Source organism: Phacochoerus africanus, chromosome 9, assembly GCF_016906955.1.
Source record: "Phacochoerus africanus isolate WHEZ1 chromosome 9, ROS_Pafr_v1, whole genome shotgun sequence".
NCBI classification, from domain to species: domain Eukaryota; kingdom Metazoa; phylum Chordata; class Mammalia; order Artiodactyla; family Suidae; genus Phacochoerus; species Phacochoerus africanus.
The window spans coordinates 29,893,473-29,914,073 of record NC_062552.1 but is presented as its reverse complement, the minus strand read 5'-3'; the positions used below and the strand labels follow the sequence as shown (position 1 = coordinate 29,914,073).

The window sequence follows — 20,601 nt, the reverse complement described above, 5'->3', positions numbered from 1 at the left end:
ATAGCTTATCCTGCAATCACAGCACTTTATATTTGGTTAAATGTGGTATATGTCATTTATGCACAAGATCTTTATGTCGTACTTTGGTGGGAGTAAGGGAGCAAGCTGTACACCTTTCTAGGTGTGAGGTCATTCTGAATTAGATGAAACTTGGCTGGAAGCTCACATGCTGATTTGTATCAACATATGCCCCTTGTTCCACTCAGGCTGGCCGTCTCGACGAACAACTGCCCAAGCAAATTCCTTTCACCATTCTCTCTGGAGATCAAGGTTTTCTGGAGCTAGAGAATCAATTTAAGAAGACTCAGAGGCCAGCACATATACTGAACCCTCACCACTTAGAGGGAGACATGATGTGTGCCTTGTTAAATAGCATATCTGATACCACCAAAGGTACGCAGCTGCAGACACGGGGCCACCCGCCCAAGAGGAGGAGGCCTCACTGCTGAGAGACCAATAAACTGCTGTCCGCTAGTGCCCTGCTGCCTGCTCACTAACCGCCATGCGCCCGCACTTCGAACCTTGTTTGTTTTTTTTTCTTACGTTCATCTTTAGTGTATTAGAGGGAGAATGAATACATAATTTTCTGGAGCCTTTTTTAATCTAATGGATAAAATTTATATTCGTTTATATGATATAACATACTTAGGATTTGAAACATGTTAGTACAGTTTTGCAAAGCTCAGGGTTTAGATAATCATTTTGTTTCTAAAATTCTTTAGTTTTTCAAAGGCAAAGTGCTTATAGGAAAAACCAGAAAAAAGACAGCTTTTCAGGATTGGGCTTGACGGTAACATAGTGAAGCCCTGAGGGATCTTTATGGCCTTGAAGGGCTGGGCACCAGGCCCTCCTTACTCTTCTCTGCCTTCCTATTAGGTTGTTCAGTGAAGAGACGTGCACTAACCAGGATTTAAGAATAGGGGTAATTCCACGGATTCTGATGGTTTTTCTCATAATTTCTGAAATAGATGAGAGTAGAAGAGAATAAAAGTAATTTTTAAACATCCTAATAACTTGCAGCCATGAATAGGATTTGAAGGTATTGATAAATGACCTCAATGAAAAACTGACTACTTTTTGGAATTTTTATTGCATGCCTTTAAATTTTCCAAGTCTACTCTCTCAGCAGTTTTATTCTTTCAGTGTATTTAGAGCCAATTTTTTTTTTTTTTTTTTAATCTTTAGGGCTGCACGTGTGACATGTGGACGTTCCTGGGATAGGGGTTGAATCAGAGCTGCAGCTGCCAGGCTATACTGCAGCCACAGCAACACAAGATCTGAACCTCATCTTGCAACCTGCACAGCTCACCACAGTGCTGGATACTTGAACCCACTGAGCGAAGCCAGGGGTCGAACCCGCATCCTTGTGGATACAAGTCGAGTTCTTAAACCGCTGTGCTGTAATGGGAATACCTAGAACCACATTTTGGTTGAAAATCTGTTCTGAAAAATTTTGCTCTAATTGCTTATTGCAGGGGATCAGTATACTTCTGCAGATCATTAAGCCACTGGCACAACTGTGCTCTTTAAAGGAAAATCAGCATATGTATGGTCATGCTTTAGTACTGAATTCTATCTTCCTATTCTGTCATTTTTGTTTTCATTCATTTGCTTTTTCTACCTTTGGCTTTTTAAACCTCTTTTTCTTCCACTCTTTAACCAACCTTTCCCAGATCCTTAACATCTACGTAATATCTTGTAAATTATTTAAATTTTTACCTTTGCCACCTAGGCCAACCCCCTTGTCTTTCTCCTGTGCTGTTGCTTTGAGGAGCATTTCTTTTGTAATTAAGAATGTGAAACTTGTTATGGATTTGCCTTTCTTTCAACTTTACTTGGAATGAGAGCTGCACATGAGCAGGTCTGCATGGGTATAATAGGGTTGGAGGTAAGATATGGGATTCTGTTATATACTGAATATCTCTTATGATCTAGGTATTTTTTTAAAAAAATCACTCATTCATAATCAGTGTTCTTTTGAACTTGCTGCTCTTTGGGGGCACATGTGTACTTTATTCTGAGTTTTTGTGAAGTAGAGATTATACATTGCAGGGTGTGGGCTTTGATGCTCACTTTGCTCCTAGCTGTGTGAATTCAGGCAAGTTATTCAGCTTTTCCTGAGCCTTACTTCTCGTATCTATACGGTTCTAGGAGTTAGTGATATGTGTATTGTCTGGCATAGCATAGGAAACACTGAATGAAGATATTAAGTAGCAGCCATTGTTAATTATGACAGCTGTAAAAAAAAATGCGAGCACGAACCAGTATATGTTTTTTTAGTTTCTCTTTTTTTTTAATTGTGGCAAAATATACGTGAGATTTACCATCCTAACACATTCTTTTTTTTTTTTTCCCCCTTTTTAGGGCTGCACTTGTGGCCTATAGAAGTTCCCAGGCTAGGGGTCGGATTGTAGCTACAGCTGTGGCCTCTGCCACAGCAACTTGGGATCTGAGCCATGTCTGCAACCTGCACCACAGCTCACGGCAATCTTTAACCCACTGATCGAGGCCAGGTATTGAACCCACATCCTCATGGATCCTAGTCGGGTTCGTTAACCACTGAGCCACGAAGGGAACTCCCAGCATTCTGAAGTATACAGTTGAGTGGTATTAACTGCATTTACATTGTTGTGCAGCCATCACCACCATCCATCCCCAAATTATTTTCATTTTGCAAAACAAACTCCATACCCATTAAACACTAACTCCCCATCCCCTTTTCCCCAGCCCCTGGCAACCACCATTCTGTTTCCTGTCTATAAATTTGACTAATCTAAGTACTTTGTGTAACTGAAGTCATACAAGCTTTATGTTTTTGTGCCTGGCTTAGGTCACTGAGCATAATGTCCCCAGGTTCATCCATGTTGTAGCCTCTGTCAGAGCTTCCTTTCTAAGGCTGAGTAATAGTCCATTGTATACCCATGTACATGTATGTGCCCCCTTTTGCTTAATTATCCATTTATCCCATTAGCAGACATTGGGATTGCAGCCATGCTTTAGCTGTTGAGCATGGGTGTACAAATATCTCTTCAAGACCATCCTTTCAGTTCTTAGGAGTATATACCCAGAAGTGGAACTGCTGCATTATGTGGTAATACTGTTTTTAATTTTTTGAGAAACCGCCATATGACTTTCCACATGGACTATACATTTTACATTCCCACCAATAGTGCACAATGGTTCCAGTTTTTCTACATTCTTGCCAACACTTGTTATTTTCTGACTTTGTTTGTTTGTTTTGTCTTTTTGCTATTTCTAGGACCGCTCCCATGGCATATGGAGATTCCCAGGCTAGGGGTCAAATCAGAGCTGTAGCTGCTGGCCTACACCAGAGCCACAGCAATGCAGTATCCGAACCGCATCTGCAACCTACACCACATCTCACGGCAATGCCGGATCCTTAACCCACTGAGCAAGGGCAGGGATCTAACCCGAAACCTCATGGTTCCTAGTTGGATTTGTTAACCACTGCACCACAATGGGAACTCCTGTTTGTTTTTGATATTAGCCATCCTAATGGGTGCAAAGTAGTATCTCATTTTGGTTTTGGTTTCCGTTTCTCTAATGGTTAGTGATACTGACCATCTTTTCATGTGCTGTATAGCCACTGCAGTTTAAAAGTAATGAAAATTATTAAAAATTAAGCAGCAAAAAAGTGTAGTCTTTTATATTTGTTTTGGCCATACACACTGCATATGGAAGTGCCCAGGCCAGGGATCAAATCTGAGCTGCAGCTGCAACCTTGTCACAGCCGGGCAGTACCATATTCTAAACCTGGTGCACCATAGCAGGAACTCCAAAAAGTATAGTCCTTAGGACACTTTTTATTTAGGTCTAAGTTTAAAGATGCTTTTTTAACTCTAAACTTTTAAAAATATATATATATATATGGTGAATCATGGAGTTCCAGTCGTGGCACAGCAGAAACAAATCCAACTAGAAACTATGAGGTTGCGGGTTTGATCCCTGGCTTCACTCAGTGGGTTAAGGATCCGGCATTGCTGTGAGCTGCGGTGTAGGTTGCAGACACGGCTTGGATCTGGTGTTGCTGTGGCTGTGGTGGGCCAGCAGCTATAGCTCCAATTGGAACCCTAGCCTGGGAATCTCCAATATGTCGAGGGTGGGGCCCTAAAAAGCAAAAAAAAAAAAAAAAATGGTGAATCATAATTCAGACAGTTTAAGACAAATTTTTTTCTTCATGGAAAACTGAAAGGAATCAAATTACCTAATAATAAACCTTAAAATAAGAAAATCAAACAACAGTAACTTTCTTATAACTTTTTCCCTTCACCTTTCCTAACAAATGACTTTGTGACCAGTAGAGTAATAGTTTTTATTAAGAAACAGTAATTAATATGTGTTTGGACTGAGAAAACTCTCAAGGTCCACAAATACTGCAGCTCTCTTTGGACCTGTAGGGTAATTTTAGTTATCACATGGTTACCAGGATAACTCTTTTCATCTAGCTTAATTAGCTCAGTGTTCCGGCCCCAGATTTGACTATCAGTTATTTTAAGGCAGTGTGGTTTGGGGTAAGAGTCAATGGACCCTTTTAAGAATCTGACAAAATCTTTACCCCATAAAGGACATGTGTATACAACATCACATGCAAATTTCAGGGGATCTGTAGTTTCAAGTCTCCTAGTAACCAAACAGCCAACCAACAGAACTGTCTTATCTTTAGGATGTGACAAAAATTCATACTATAAGTAACATACAGTCGAAGGTTCTTTCATTTATCATTTTAGAAGCAGTGTGATGTTTTTCAGGTTCTAAAAAGCTCTGCCATAGCATAGACAAATGATACAAGTTTGAACTTCTTTTTTGTTTGTTTTTCTCTTTTTAGGGCTGCACTGGTAGCATATGTAGGTTCCCAAGCTAGGGGTTGGACTGAAATTTTAGCCGCCAGCCTACACCACAGCTGCAGCCATGCGGGATCCGAGCCGTGTCTGCGACTTACACCACAGCTCACGGCAACGCTAGATCCTTAACCCACTGAGCGAGGCCAGGGATCGAACCTGCATCTTCATGGATGCTAGTCAGATTTGTTTTCACTGAGCCATAACAGGAACTCCAGCTTATCCTAACTTTTCAAAACATTCCACTATTAGGACCAGTGAATGGCTCTGTTCCTCCTCTGTAAACAGGAGGAGTCTGTTGAATACTGTCAGGAGAGTGAGTGATCACATGGTAGCTTATACTTTTCTTGGCCAGTTTTTCAATGAATTGAAAGTTTCTTCAGGAGATACTTATCTCATTAGAAATAGAGGCATTTGGAAGTTGCTGGTTCTGTATAAGAATGTCCAGTCATTTGGCTGTAAGGTCTTACATCTTTGCTTGGTAGGGGCTGGAACTTTAGGTCTCTGACTTGGTTAGGGTAAATCAGTTACCCTCTGTTGTTGCAGGGTGAGCCTGTAGACTAAGTTTGAGATTTGAATGTGTCATGGTTTTTGCCCTGAAAACTCCTACTACTTTTATGCATCAGGGTTCCAGGACCAGCACCAGCATTTTGGTAATAGCTATGATATATGTGTAAATCCGTTTAGAGATATGTAAAAATATTGATCTGTTCTTAATTGACACCCTTGGCTCCTTATCCTTCTTCAATTCTATTTTATTTTGTACTCATTTTTACTTTTTAAAAATTTGCCAAGGAATTCCCCTGTGGCTCAGCAGGGTGAGGACCCAGCATTGTCACTGCCATGCTGTGGGTGCAGCCAAAAATAAAGTTAAAAAATTAAAAATTAAAAAATAAAAATTTGCCAAGATATATGGATCTTTTCTATTGATCCTAATCAGAGGAGCCATGTAGACTTTTCCTTTTCTTTTCTATTTTGGCCGCCCTGCAGCATATGGAGTTCCTGGGTCAGGGATCAGATCCAAGCCAACTTTTTAAACTAAGCTGCAGCTGCAGCAACACTGGCTCTTTAACCCACTATACCAGTCTGGTGATCTAATCCCAGTGCTGCAGCAATACTGCTGATCCCATTGGGTCACAGCAGGAACTCCTAGACTTTCTTCTTTTAAATCTTTTACATTTTATTCACAAATATGTGTTCATTCTAACTAAGCCTCATGTTTCAAAGATGCAGTTTTCACTTGTCACTTAAATGTTGTTTCCAAGAAGAAGAAAGGGAACTTTTATTGAGGCCTGTTGTGCATAGCCAGCCACGGTGCTATCTGCTTTATATGTGTGGTGTTTGAAGATGTTTAAACATGTTACAAAAACTTCTAACACATGTTGTTTAATCCTCTTTGCTACACAATGAGGGCCATAGGTCCAGGAAGGTTAAAGTAGCTGCCTGGGGTCACACAGCGAGTGTTTTTCTCTTTATCAGTGTCACCTGCGAGGGTGGAAGCTTTCACTGACACACTGACCTGACTTTCTGGTATAGAGAACCCAGTGTGCATTTTTGGCTCTTACCATGTCCTTGAAGAATGAAGATGCTGGGATATGTTCTGTCAGTCTGACAATATTGCAGTGTGTGCAGATGCCAAATATGAGAGGGATTTTTTTGTTTGTTTGTTTTTGTATGTTTTTTTTTTATATTTAGGAAGGTCCTTTTTGTTTTTTAAGAAAAAGAGGTTTGATTGTGGGTTCTGGTACTTTATAAAGTGAATGGTCAAGCGTTGCCTAAGAAGGTTCCCTAGGATCTTCTGTCTTGGAGGCAAAGCAAGCTGCCCCATTTTCTTTCCTTCTGCCTGTGGAAGAGTAGTCTTTGGGGTGGGCATGTGCTGAATTAAGGCCACCACACCTGCACCATTTTTTATATACCCTTGTGACCTTGCTCCATCTTGTAGGCCACTCTCTGTGAGATAAAATAACTGTGCTGCCCTGACAGGACAGGTTAATTGTTTTGTTTGTTTGCTTTTATTACTTTCCAGACTGTTGGATTATTGCACCTACCTCAGTCACAACTTGAGGACTCAATTTCTGAGTTGCCATATTCCGCTGTTTAATTAGTGACCACGATTGCTTATATAGTAAATTCTCTGCACTCTTAATGATCTGTTTATATAATAGAACTTGACCATATCTTATAGGTTAGTTTCAAGAATATTGATTTGATTTATGCAAGATTTTCCTTTTAAAGACACAGTTTGTGTATTCAGTTGTTTTTAGTTCTTCAGTAATTAAGCATCTTCCTTCTAGTTTTATGTAAAGTATGAGCTTTCCTAGAATTTTTTTTAGGCAGTACAAGGATGAACATGGAGTTCCTGTTGTGGCTCAGTGGAAACGAACCCAACTAGTATCCATGAGGTTTCAGGTTCCATCCCTGGTCTCACTCAACGGGTTAAGTATCCAGGGTTGCCGTGAGCTGTGATGTAGATTGCGTACTCGGCTCAGATCCTGTGTTGCTGTGGCTGTGGTTTAGGCTGGTAGGTGCAGCTCCGATTCACCCCCTAGCCTGGGAATTTCCATATGCTGCAGGTGCAGCCCTAAAAAAGCAATAAATAAATAAAGTCATCTTAAAAATTGAACATAAGAATAGTTCACCCATACTCGAAAGTGTAGATGATTGAAGTGGTACCATATCCTGCTGAACAGGCACTGCATAAAATAGTTGATGCCTGCTGTTTGCTCAACCTGTTAATGAGAGCATGTAGATTGTTGCTTTGGGCCCCCATCCTAAATATCTATAAGATATTGTTAATTCTGTGCAAGTTAATGAAAATAGGGAAGAATATTCATGATTTTCTCTCTTCTGCAGGTGGGGCCGTTGGAGGCAAAGGAAACCTTTTTAAAAAAAAAAAACAAAACAAGTGGCCACACCTGTGGCACATGGAGGTTTCCAAGCTAGAGGTCGAGCCACAGCCACTGTAGAAGCAATGCCAAGTAGTTATGTTGTGAGTCACATGGAAGTCCAAAGGAAACCTTTTAAAATCTTTACAACCTGATGTCAAGCTAATCCTTATAATTTAAACCTGCAGTTTTGCCTTAGGCCTTGATGCAGAGATGAATTGTTTAGGCCAGTTACAACATGCTATTTTTGACTGGCCTTGACTTTGAATTGTAATAACAGAAACCCTGGGTATTTCTCTTTGTTCCTAATGTCTTAAGACTTAGTTTTTTGTTCTTCAAATTGTGAATATTTCACCACAGCTTGAAAGATTTGAAGTGGTAGATGTATATAACAGATAATCAAAAGAGCAGTAGTTTGGGGTTTTTTTGTTTGTTTGTTTTTTTGCTGCAATAGTGGTTTCTTTGCTGCCGTGGTGAAAGGTTACTTGTAGTAGATTTTTATAGCAGAGTAATATAAGAGAAATATAGTTATTTATAAACAATGATAGGAGTTCCCATCCTGGCCCAGCAGTTAACAAGCCCGACTAGCCTCCAAGAGGTTGAGGGTTCGATCCCTGCCCTTGCTCAGTGGGTTAAGGATCTGGTGTTGCCGTGAGCTGTGGTGAAGGTCGCAGATGCGGCTCGGATCCCACGTTGCTGGGGCTCTGGTATAGGCTGGCAGCTACAGCTCCGATTGGACCCCTAGCCTGGGAACCTCCATATGCCTCGGGTATGGCCCTAAAAAGACGAAAAAAAGAAAAAACCCAATGATATCTTTAATTTTTGAAGTGCGTATTTTAAGTTTTTACGTATTTTCACATAAGCAAGTATGTCCATATAATTTGTGTTAAGGTGTTTAAATCCTGATTCAGTCACTCTGATAGAAATTTATTTAAAGGTTTAAGTGATAAGACAAATACTGGGTCCCCAATGGAACCATGTTCAAATTTTAAGTGACTTGTCACACCTAGTCAGTTGTGTCATTATTTCAGAGCCTTAGGTCTTTCATTACAAAGCATATAAGACATCAAGTGAGTTTGTACCATGCAGAGGCAAAGTTAATATAAACCTATGGTCTCTATAGACATGAATGCATGTGATTTTCAAAATGCAAAATTTTATCTGTCCCACTTTAAAAAAAAATTAAAATGATTTCATGGAAATTATACATTGGAATAGTTCCCTTGTGATGCAGCAGGTAACAGGATCTGGTGGTGACACTGCCGTAGCACAGGTTCGATCCCTGGCCCTGGAACCTCCAAATGACATGGGTGCGGCCAAAAAAACCCAAACAAAAAAATAAAATAGAATAAACAGTTTATTTGTGAGGTCCAAATAAACATACCAGCTTTATGAAATTTGTAGTTTTTTTTTAAGTGCTAGAATTGTGTATTTTTTCAACATGCTACAAGAACTTTTTCAAATAATTTTTTGAATATGAAGCTAAAATTGAATTGCCTACTTCATTCATTTAAAATTTTTTCTTGATTTAAGTATTATTATTTGGTAAGATTTTAAAAAGCCAAACCTGTAGGGAAAGTTGTGTAATACTGATGGATTGTAATTAGTAAGCTCGGGTGGGGAGAAGTCATTGAAAATAATATTGTCTTAGGCTACGTAAATTATGGCACAATAACTTTTTCAGAAGTACATTTGCATTTATTGATTCTGCCTTACAGAATGTGACAGTGATGATAACCTGGGTATCAAAAGTACTTCAATGGGAGAAGAATTCAGATCCACAGAAGGTAACATAATGGAGTTTCATCCTTTCCCAACCTGACTGTATCTGTATGTGTTTTTAATTTCTCCCTCTCTTACTTCTTCTTCCTACTCTCTTCTATCCCTGAGGGTTTTTTTTTTCTTAAGTTGTTCTTTTTCTTTTTTTTTTTTGTCTTTTTTGCTATTTCTTGGGCCGTTCCCGCGGCATATGGAGGTTCCAGGCTAGGGGCTGAATCAGAGGTGTAGCCGCCGGCCTACGCCAGAGCCACAGCAACGCGGGATCCAAGCTGCGTCAGCAACCTACACCACAACTCACGGCAACGCCAGATCCTTAACCCACTGAGCAAGGGCAGGGATCAAACCCTCAACCTCATGGTTCCTAGTCGGATTCGTTAACCACTGCACCACGACAGGAACTCCCCATTAAGTTGTTCTTTTTCGTTTTTAAAATTTTATTGGAGTATGGTTGACTTTCAGTGTTATATTAGTTTCAGGTATATAGATAGCAAAGTGGATCAGTTTTATATATATATATATATCCATTCTTTTTCCAATTCTTACCCCATATGGGTTATTACACAATGCTGAACAGATTTTCCTGTGCTATAGAGTAGGTCCTTGTTAGTTAGCTACCTATTTAACATATAGACGTGTGTATGCTTTAATCCCAACCTCCTAATTTATCCACTCTCCCACCCTCCACCCTCCGCCACCGCAGTTTCCCCTTTGGTAACCATTAAGTTTGATTTCAAAATCTGGGAGTTTGGTTCTGCTTTATAAATAAGTTCATTTCTACCTTCTTTGCTTTTTAGGGCTGCAGGTGCGGCATATGGAAGTTTCCAGGCTAAGGGTAGAATTGGAGCTGCAGCTGCCAGCCACAGCCACAGCCACAACAATGCCAGATCCAACCTACACCGCAGCTCAGGGTAATGCTGGATCCTTAACCCACTGAGAGGGACCAGGGGTCAATCCTGCATCCTCATGGATACTAGTTGAGTTGGTTTCCTCTGAGCCACAATGGGATCCCCCCCCCTTTTTAATTCTACATATAAGTGATACCATATGATCTTTATCTAACTTAGAATGATAATTTCCATCCATGTTGCTGCAAAAAGCATGCTTTGTTCTTTTTTATGATTGAGTTGTATTCCATTGCATATATGTACCACATCTTCTTTATCCATTCCTTGGTCTATGGGTATTAAGTTGCTTCTATGTCTTGACTTTTGTATATAGTGCTTCAGTGAACATTGGGGGTGCATGTAGCTTTTCAAATTATGGTTTTCTCTGGATATGTGCCCGGGAGCGGAATTGCTGGATCATATGGTAGTTCTATATTTAATTGTTTGTTTTTCTTATTTGGTTTTTTTGGCTACACCCGTGGCATGTGGAAGTTCCCAGGCCACGGATTGTACCTGTGCCACAGCAGCCACCCCAGCCATTGCACTGACAATGCCAGATTCTTAATCCACTGAGCTACCAGGGAATTCCTCTATTCAGTTTTTGTTTGTTTTATGTCCATACCCTCATCATATGGAAATTCCTGGGTCAGGGATTGAATTCAAGCCACAGCTGTGGCAATGACAGATCTTTTAACCCACTGCACCATTCTGGGGATCAAACTCACACCTTTTCAGCGACCCGAGCCACTGCAGTTGGATTCTTAAAACACTGTGCCACATCAGGAACTCCTATGTTTGGTTTTTTTTAAGGAACCTCCATGCTGTCCTCCGTAATGGTTGCACCAGTTTACATTCACACCAACATATAGGAGACTTCTCTTGTCTTCTGTCCTCTCATATAAAGGATAATTTGCATTTTCCCATGTGAGATGATTTAGGGGCTAGAAGAGGAATCAGCCAGTCCACTGTTTGGTTTGTAAATAGGTTTTGTTGGAGCCTCGCTGCACCCTGTTGTTTAGGTACTGTCTGTGCTGCCGCTTGCACACTGCTGGAGCAAGGGGAGCGTTCATGATATAAACAGTTTAGATCCTCCCTGTCCCACAACCAAGCCTAAAATAATTATTTTTGGGCCTTTGCAGGGAAAGGATCCTGTCCACAGGGCTAGGAGAAGATTTTAGTTTCCTAATTTTACTTTATTTTTAGTAGTATTAAATTAGGGATATTTAAATTATGCAGTGGAAAGGAAGCACTTATATCTGTATATTAATGGGCTTTTTCTATAAATTAGCTTTTTCCTCTCTTCTTAAGAGAAAAGCTGTTTCTTTCCATATGTTAAGGAGAACTTTTTTATTACTTATATCAGATCATTTACTGGCTGTACCACCATTGGGTTGTGGTTTTTACTTTTTTTTTTAATAACAGATTTTTTTTTTTTTTTTTACTAACCATGGGGGAAAATGAAACAGTGAATTTTAGAAAGTACTTGTAGCCTCAGTGGAGAAGTTGAAATTCTTATGTTGGCATCTCTGACATTTTAGGTCAACAGAAGGAGTCTTTGGATACATTCCAGTGTGGAATTTGTTGGTGGAGATTTGAGAGTGTGGATGTGTGAAGAGGGAGGGCAGCGTGGCAGAACAGTCACTAACAGAATGGCCCCTGCTGTGCTTCTGTGCATTCTTGTACTCACCTAGAATGCAGTCAGTCTGACCAGAAGCATAGTGGGAAATTTAAGTCTGGCGGTGGAATTGAGTCTTCCATTTAGTGAGGTAGAAAACTCCAATCTTTTGCTCTTATGGTAAAAATTAACTGATTAAACAAAGTTGGCAGTAAATCTACAGCCTAATTGGAAACAAGTTTTCTGACCACCCTCTTTTCCCAACATGGTCTTACAAGGTCTAGCCCGTGCTTAGCAGCCACGTAATGACGAATTAAACAGAAGAAAGAACTTTTGTGAGATTTAAACAAACTGCCAGCTAAGGTGCTTATCAAGGCCACGAAAAGATAAACACCATGGAGTATCTAAGTCGTTCAGATTTTGCAGCCTTTGTTTGTTATCCATGGAAAGTTCCAGACAAAATTATAACTTTTAAATAACCACACTTGGGAAGCCTTGGCAGTTTTGTGGGCTCCTGGCTTACCCAGGAAATCTGAGATGTGTGTGACCAAATGTATATGCCCCCCTCTGATTGAAACGTTGTTTTGTGTGCATCTCTCATCCTCACCAGACTCTGAGCTCCTTAGGGAGGAGGTTCATGTTTCATTTGTCTTTATTTCAACACACCTAGCACAGCGTTTGGCACTAAATGACTGCTGAATAGATAAACTTAAAACATTAGAGTTAGCAGGATCCATCTCCCTATAACTGAATAAAGGAAATTAAGATAGAGGCCATTTGGCTGGGAGAATTTTGGTTGGTTTTGTTGACCTGCACTGTGGAAGCAAGGTGATGTTCTAGTCCAGACCTGATAGCAAAACTCAGAAAGTTTAAATAACACTTTTATTTTATTTTTGGCCACGCCCTTGGCATGTGGAAATTCCTGGGCAAGATATTGAACCTGTGCCACAGCAGTGACCCAGGCTGCTTCAGTGACAACGCCAGGTCCTTAACTTGTTGTGCCCCAAGGGAACTCCCTTTTTTGCACCTTTCTTCTCTTTCTGTGACCCTATAATATGTATCTTAGTCCATCTGATGGTATCCCATATGTCTCTTAGGCTCTGCTTACTTTTCTCCAGTTTTCTTTCTGTTCTTTATCAAATGAGATAAATTTATCAAACAAGATAAATTGTCCTGTCTTCAAGTTTGCCTTTTTTTTTTTGGTCTGTTTAAATTTGTTAATCTCATGAAATTAATTTTTCATTTTGATTGTACTTTTCAGCTCTAGAATTTGTATTTGGTGGCTTTCCATAATTTTTCTTTATTGACATTCACATTTTGTTCATATGTTGTTTTCCTAGTTTCCTTTAGTTCTTTGACCATGGTTTACTCTAGCTCTTAAGTATATATATATATATATATACATATATATATATGTATATATATATATATACATATATATATACGTATGTATATATATACATATATATATACGTATGTATATATATACGTATATATATACATATATATATACGTGTATATATATATATATATATATATATATATATACATATATATATATTTTGTCTTTTGTCTTTAGGGCTGCACCTGCAGCATATGAAGGTTCCCAGACTTGGGGTCTAATCAGAGCTACAGCCGCCGGCCTATGCCAGAGCCACAGCAACACCAAATCCAAGCTGCGTCTTCGGCCTACACCACATTTCATGGCAATGCTGGATCCTTAACCCACTGAGTGAGGCCAGGGATCGAACCTGCAACCTCAAGGTTCCTACTCGGATTCATTTCCGCTGCGCCACGATGGGAACTCCAGAACATATATATTTAAGACAGTTGGTTTAAAGTCTTTGTTTAGTAAGTTCAGTGTCTAGGTGTCCTCAGAGACAGTTTAACTCAGGTTTTTTCTCTTCAAATGGCTATCCTTTTCCTATTTCTTAGTGTTATTTGTATTTCTGTTCTTTTTGAAAATTGGGTATGCAAATATTATAATGTAGTAAATGAGATTCTGTCTCTTCCCCTGAGTTTGCAGTCCTTGATTGTTAAAGGCTGCAGCTGTCTATTTTGTTCAGTTACTTTTACAAACTCTTTTTATAGAAGCTATATTCCATGTCATTACTGGTCATTGAAGTCTCTGTTCCTTTGGCTTGTGTTCAGCTACTATTTTGATAGAGAGTTCCTTGACTAGCAGGAGCTAAAATAAACACAAAACCAAACCTCTCACAGGCTTTGCAGGTTGACTTTGTGCTGGGCCCTTCATCATTTAGCCAGGCTTGCACGGAGCCTACAGATGAGCCAGTGGTGGAGGCTTAGAATCTTCTCGGTTATTTTCTGAGCATGCACCCTGTCCTGGGTATGGCCTGGCTTTCTAAATTCCCCAGTACACATGGGTGCTTTCCAATGCCCTAATTTCCCAAAGAGATTCTCTTCATGGCTTTTCCTCCCAAGTATTAGGTGTTCTATTTATGTCTCAACTATAATCTTTTCCCCAGGCCATGTGGGCTTTTTGTTTGCATTACAGCGTTTTTGAGCAATGCCTGCTGCTTTTCTGCCCTGAGTGGGTTGTGAGCTTGGTAGAGCAAAGATGAACGCCTTGTGTCAGTCCTTCAGGTAGCCCTCAGACAGATTAGAACAGACAGACACAATAATTTTTAAGTTCTGTTCTGCTCTGTCTGGAACTAGGGACTAGGGTTCCACAGTAGGAGTATGAGACTGCTGCAGAGACAAGGAGATGGTGGGGAACGGGCAGGTAAAAATACCTACAAGGCTTTCCTACTGTTTTTATGTTGGTCTTTTTCTTGATTTAGTGTTCCCTTGGTTGCTGTGAATCTTTGAGTAAATGTAGACTTTTGATAAAGTTGTTTCTGACAGTTCCTGCTTTTCTTTCAATGTGTCTGTGGAAAGATGGGTGTTTGGATCTGCCTGTTCTACCATTTTTTTGAGTAACCACTCTAGACTGATTTTATTTCTTCTTCTTCTTTTTTTGTCTTTTTAGGGCTGCACCCACGGCATATGGAGATTCCCAGCCACTGTGTCATATTGAAGTTCCTAGACCAGGCATCAAACCTGAGCTGCTACAGGAACATCACAGGATCCTTAACCTTCTGTGCCACAAGGGAACTCCCTTCTGAAGAGTCTTTTGACAGTAGATTTATTTTCTTAATATATATAGGTATTAAGGTTGTTTTTTCATTTTGTGTCAGTTTTGGAGAATTGTGTTTTTCAAGAAATTTTACCTAGATTGTCAAATGTACAAGTGTAAAGTTTTTTGCAATAATATTCCTTTTTTTTTTTAATGGGTGCATGCATAGTTCCCAGGCCAGGGATTGAATCCAGGCCGCAGCTGCAACTTTGCCAGATCCTTTAACCCACTGCACTGGTCTGGGGACTGAACCTGAGCCACTGCAGTCAGATTCTTACTTATTGTGCCACAGTAGGAACTCTGGTATTTCTTTATTATATATGATTTATTTCTGTATGATCTTGTAGGATCTCATTTTTTCCTGATATTGATAATTTGTGTTTTCTTTCTTTCTTGATCAGTAACTAAAAGTTTATTAATTAATTTGATCTTTTCAAGGAATTAACATTTCTTTAGTTGATAATTTTTTAGTCTGCTTTAAGTTTCATTGATTTCTGCTCTTTATTATTAACTTTCGTCTACGTGGGGTTTAATTTTCTCATTTTTTTATGGCTTCTTAATGTGACACGTAGATTGTTGACTTCTTATTTTTTCATGTAAACATTAAGTTGTTTATTTCCCTCTAAACCAGAATGAGCAGGCTTTTTCTGTAAAAATGCCAGGTAGTAAGTATTTTAGGCTTTGTGGGTCCTGTGGTCTGTGTTACAGTTACTCAGCTCTGTGATTGTAGCGTGAAAGCAGCCATACACAATACACAGGAGTGTAGATGTCACCAATAAAACTTTACTTAGAGTTCCTGTGTGGCTCAGCAGGTTAAGGATCCGGTGTTGACGTGGCTTGAGTTCAGTCCCCCGAGTGCGGCCAATCAATCAATCAGTCAATCTAACCACTGAAGAGAAAGGATAAAACGAAACGACAGAGAAACCCAACACCACAACTTTAATTATAAAGATTGCCAATGGACTGGATTTGGCCCACAGACTATAGTTTGTTAACACTATTTTTTGCTGTATTTCACATTTTTTATATCTTATATTTTTACTATCAGTTTGAAATATTTTCTAATTTCACTCATATTTTCTCCTTTGACCTCTTGGCTTTTGGGAAGTATATTGCTTAATTTCCAAATATTTGAATGTCTTATTTTTCATTTCTAATTTAATTTTTGTGGTAAGAGAATGTACTCTGTAAAATTTAAATCTTTTGAAATTTTTTGAGACTTTTATGGCCCGCCATATGGTTGTCTTGAACATTCCATATGTACTTGAACAGAATGTATTTTCTGTGTTTTTGAGTAAAGTACTTTATAAATGTCACTAGATCAAGCTGGTTAATAACATCAGATCTTCTTTATCCTTACTGATTTTTTAATCTAGTTGATCAATTGCTACAGTAGGAACAATGAAGTTCTTCATCAATGATTGTAGATTTGTTTTCTCTCTTAGTTGTGTCTGAAGTTCTATTTTTATTTTTAAATTTTAATTTCATTTTATTTTTTTGTCTTTTAGCGCCTCAGCATATGGAGGTTCCCAGGCTAGGGGTCAAATCGGAGCTGGAGCTGCCGGCCTTCACCACAGCCACAGCCACGTGGGGTCCGAGCTGTGTCTGCAGCTACCACAGTTCATGGCAATGCCAGATCCTCAATTCACTTTTTAAAAATTTTTAATATATTTTTTAATGGCTGCATTTGCAGCATATGGATGTTCCTGGACCGGGGATTGAATCTAAGCCAACACCAGATCCTTTAACCCACTTGGCTCGGCTGGAGATTGGACCCACACCTGTGCTGCTGCCCCAGCTGCCACAGTCAGATTTAACCCACTGTGCCACAGTGGGAATGTCTGTTCACTTTTTAGCTCTTTTCTTGAATTTTTATGGTTGCTCTAAAGGTTACAATATGTATTTTTTCCTTTTGTTATAAGCTCTACAAGAAAATGTTATTTTTTTTGCTTTCAATGATGCTTTTTTAAGGAAAAAGAAGAAATGTATAGTCTTTTATATTTACCCTCATAGTTACCATTTCCAGTGACCATCATTCTTTCCAATAGATTAGTTTCCATCTGGTATCATTTTCCTTCAGCCTAAAGAACTTCTTTTCTGTTCTTATGTAATACAGTTTTGTGAGTGTCAGATATTCTGGTTTTGTTCATATGAGAATATCTTTATTTTCCCTTTAATTTTGAAGAATATTTTCTCTGGCCTTAGAATTCTGGTTGACTAGTATTTTTTTCCTTTTAGCACTTTATTTATTTTGTCTTTTTGTCTTTTTTTAGGGCTGCTCCCAAGGCACATGGAGGTCCCCAGGCTAGGGGTCGAATCGGAGCTGTAGCCTCCAGCCTACACCAGAGCCATAGCAACTCGGGATCCGAGCCGCATCTGTGACCTACACCACAGCTCTCAGCAACGCCAGATCCTTAACCCACTGAGCACTGCCAGGGATGGAACCCACAACCTCATGGTTCCTAGTTGGATTCATTAACCACTGAGCCATGACGGGAACCCTCCTTTAGCACTTTAAAGATGTTATTCCATTGTCTTGTCTTGTGGCCTCTATTGTTTGTCATGACAAGCTACCATAATTTGTATTATTGATCCACTATATGTAAACTATCATTTTTTCCCTCTTGTTGTTTTTAATATTTCCTCTTTGTCCTTGGATTTTAGCAGTTATTGATCATGTCTCTAGGACGTGGTGTCTTTGTTTCTTACTCAGAGTTTTCTTAGTTCCTTGTATCTGTAAGTTTCTAGGTTCCCCCAATTATTTCCTCAGTTTTTTGCCTCACTTTCTCTCTCTCTTTTTTTCTTTGGAACTCCAGTTATACATATGATAGGTAGCTTAAATTTATCCACAGTTTTATTCATTTTTATTCCAGTATTTTTTCTCTCCATTCTTCATATTTGATCATTTCTGTTCAGTCTTCATGTTTATTTTTAACCCTTCTACTACCTCCATTGTTAAGCTGACCTAGTAAATTTTCCATTTCAAATACTGTATTTCTCAGTTCTAGAATTTTCATTTAGCTGTTTTGTGTTGTTTGTTTTAAGTTTTTATTTCTCTGTTGAGATTTCCTATCCACTCAGCCTTAGTATTTTTTTTTTTGGCCACACTCAGGGCATGCAGGGAGTGACCCAAGCTACAGCAGTGACAACACCTGAGCCTTCACTCGCTGTGCCTCCAGGGGACTCCCAACTTTAAGTCTTTGAGAATATAACTTTTCTAAAGTCTTTTTTTCTGCTGGTTCCAGCAGCTTAGCTGTTTGGGGTCAGTTTCTTTTGACTGCTTTTCCTCTTGACTATGGGTACCATTTCTTATTTCTTTGCAAATAAAGTGATTTTTGATATTTACTGGATATTTTGTAGATGCATAGTTTAGATTCTCTGAATTGTGTTAACCTCATCTGAAGAATGTCGGTCGTTTTTTGGATTTTTTTTTTTTTTTTTTGGTAGGTAGTTAACTTGCTAGGCTCAGACTCCAAACTCTGCTTCCTCCACAGCAGGCAGTAGCTAAAATTGCTTACTTCCTTCAGCTGTCCAACTGTTGTTTTTCACCGAGAACCTTGGCTTCTCTCCTGGGTATGCACAGTTCAGAAGTCAACCAAGGATTTTTAGATTAGGAGCATCCTCTTCTGTTACTTTCTTATTTCTGCTGGTTGCCTTCTTTCTCTGCACCCAACCCCCACCGCCAGCCCCACCTTCCAGCGTCTCTGTCACACTCAACTGTCTCCCTTCTCAGTCCACAAGGAATTCTGCATCTTGTCTCACAAGGATTCAGGCATGCCCTAAGGCAAAGCAGAGCCAAAACAAAACCATAAAGCTGCAGACTTAACCCTGTGCAGTTCACTTCTTTCAGTGATTAACTTCTCTCCTTTTTCTGCATGATGTTTGTTGCTCTTCAGTGCCTCATTCCTTTTTCCAGTTACTGCCCCTTCATTCCTTCCCAAAGGTTAGTGACCATGGTCAGGTCTTGAAACACTAGTTTAGTAGCACTTGGTATTGAACTTGGTCTAAATGGGATCATGTAGACCATTCAGTAGAATTTTCTGTGATGATGAATATGTTCTATTTCTATACTAATGTGGTTGCCAAGAGTCATGCATGGCCATTAAGCATCTGAAATCTGGTTTAACTGAGGAATTGACTCCTCTAAGTTTTATTTTATTTTTTTATCTTTTTAGGGCCACACCTGCAGTGTATGAAGCTTCCAAGGCTAGAGGTCGAATTGGAGCTATAGCTGCCAGCCTACACCACATCCACAGCAGTGTGGGATTCCGAGCCACATATGCAACCTACACCATAGCTCACGGCAACGCCGGATCCTTAACCCACTGAGTGAGGCCAGGGATTGAACCTTCGTCCTTATGGATGCTTGTCAGATTTCTTTCTGCTGAGCCATGAATTCTTTTGGGTCTGGATGCCTTCAGTCAACACTGTTTTACAGATTCATCTGATTGTTAGCACATGGCTTTGGTTTTCAGGACCTGTATAATCATTTAACATACACACCACAGTTTATCCATTGTTGGTAGACATTCGGTTGGCTGCTACAAGTGGTGCTGCTGGGAGCAGTCTCACACGTCTCTTGGTGCACATCTGTCCATGCTTCGCGGGATACATACTGAGGCATTGACTTGCTCATGTTCACTTTAGGTGGTTATATGTGGTTATGTGGTGTAGGTTGCATATGTGGTTTATTTTTTCCAAGGTGGTTGTTCCCATTTCTTTCACTCCATTAGTAGATAGGAGTTCCCATTGATTACATCTTTTGTAGAATTATTGGTCTTTTTAAAAAAAATTTTTGGAGTTCCCTTGTGGCTCCATGCTAACAAACATGACTGGTATCCATGGGGATGCAGGTTTGATCCCTGGTCTTGCTTACTGGGTTGGGGATCCTGCATTGATTGCCATGAGCTTCGGTATGGATCATGGACAAGGCTTGGATCTGGTGTGGCTGTGGTGCAGGCCGGCGGCTGTAGCTCCAATTTGACCCCTAGCCTGGGAATTTTCATATGCCAAGAGTGCAGTCCTAAAATGCAGTAAAAAAAACAAAAACAACAACAAAAACCCAACATTCCTCACCATTCTGCAGTGTTGCCTTTATTATCAGCCAAGATTCCATATAAGCATGGATCTGTTTCCTGAGTCATATATGCTGTTCTCTTGGTGTCTTCATCTATTCTTGCACTGGTACCACATTCTTAGTTATTGTAGCTTTATAATAAGTTTTCATAAAAATAAATCTTGTCACCTTTTTCTTCTTTGCAAAGAGCATCTTGGCTTTTTAGTGTATTTCTTCATCCCTTTGAATTCATCTTAGGGCAACTCACTGACCTAAATCTAGCTTTAACTAACACATTGTGTAGTAGCCTGTGATATTTTAAATTGCAGACTATACCACACTAGTGCCCAGCTCAGAGGAAGGTGTAGCTGTATCTTAGAGGAATTA

General features: G+C 39.6%; 1 protein-coding gene across 1 annotated transcript in view; it reads left to right on the top strand.

Moving 5' to 3' along the window:
- The window catches only part of ZNF451 (zinc finger protein 451), an 82,974-nt gene that overhangs the window by 59,773 nt on the left and 2,600 nt on the right, over positions 1 to 20,601 (top strand). Inside the window, 2 exon segments of the mRNA XM_047794401.1 lie at positions 207 to 393; positions 9,463 to 9,531. Coding sequence (XP_047650357.1) covers positions 207 to 393; positions 9,463 to 9,531 — 256 coding nt within the window.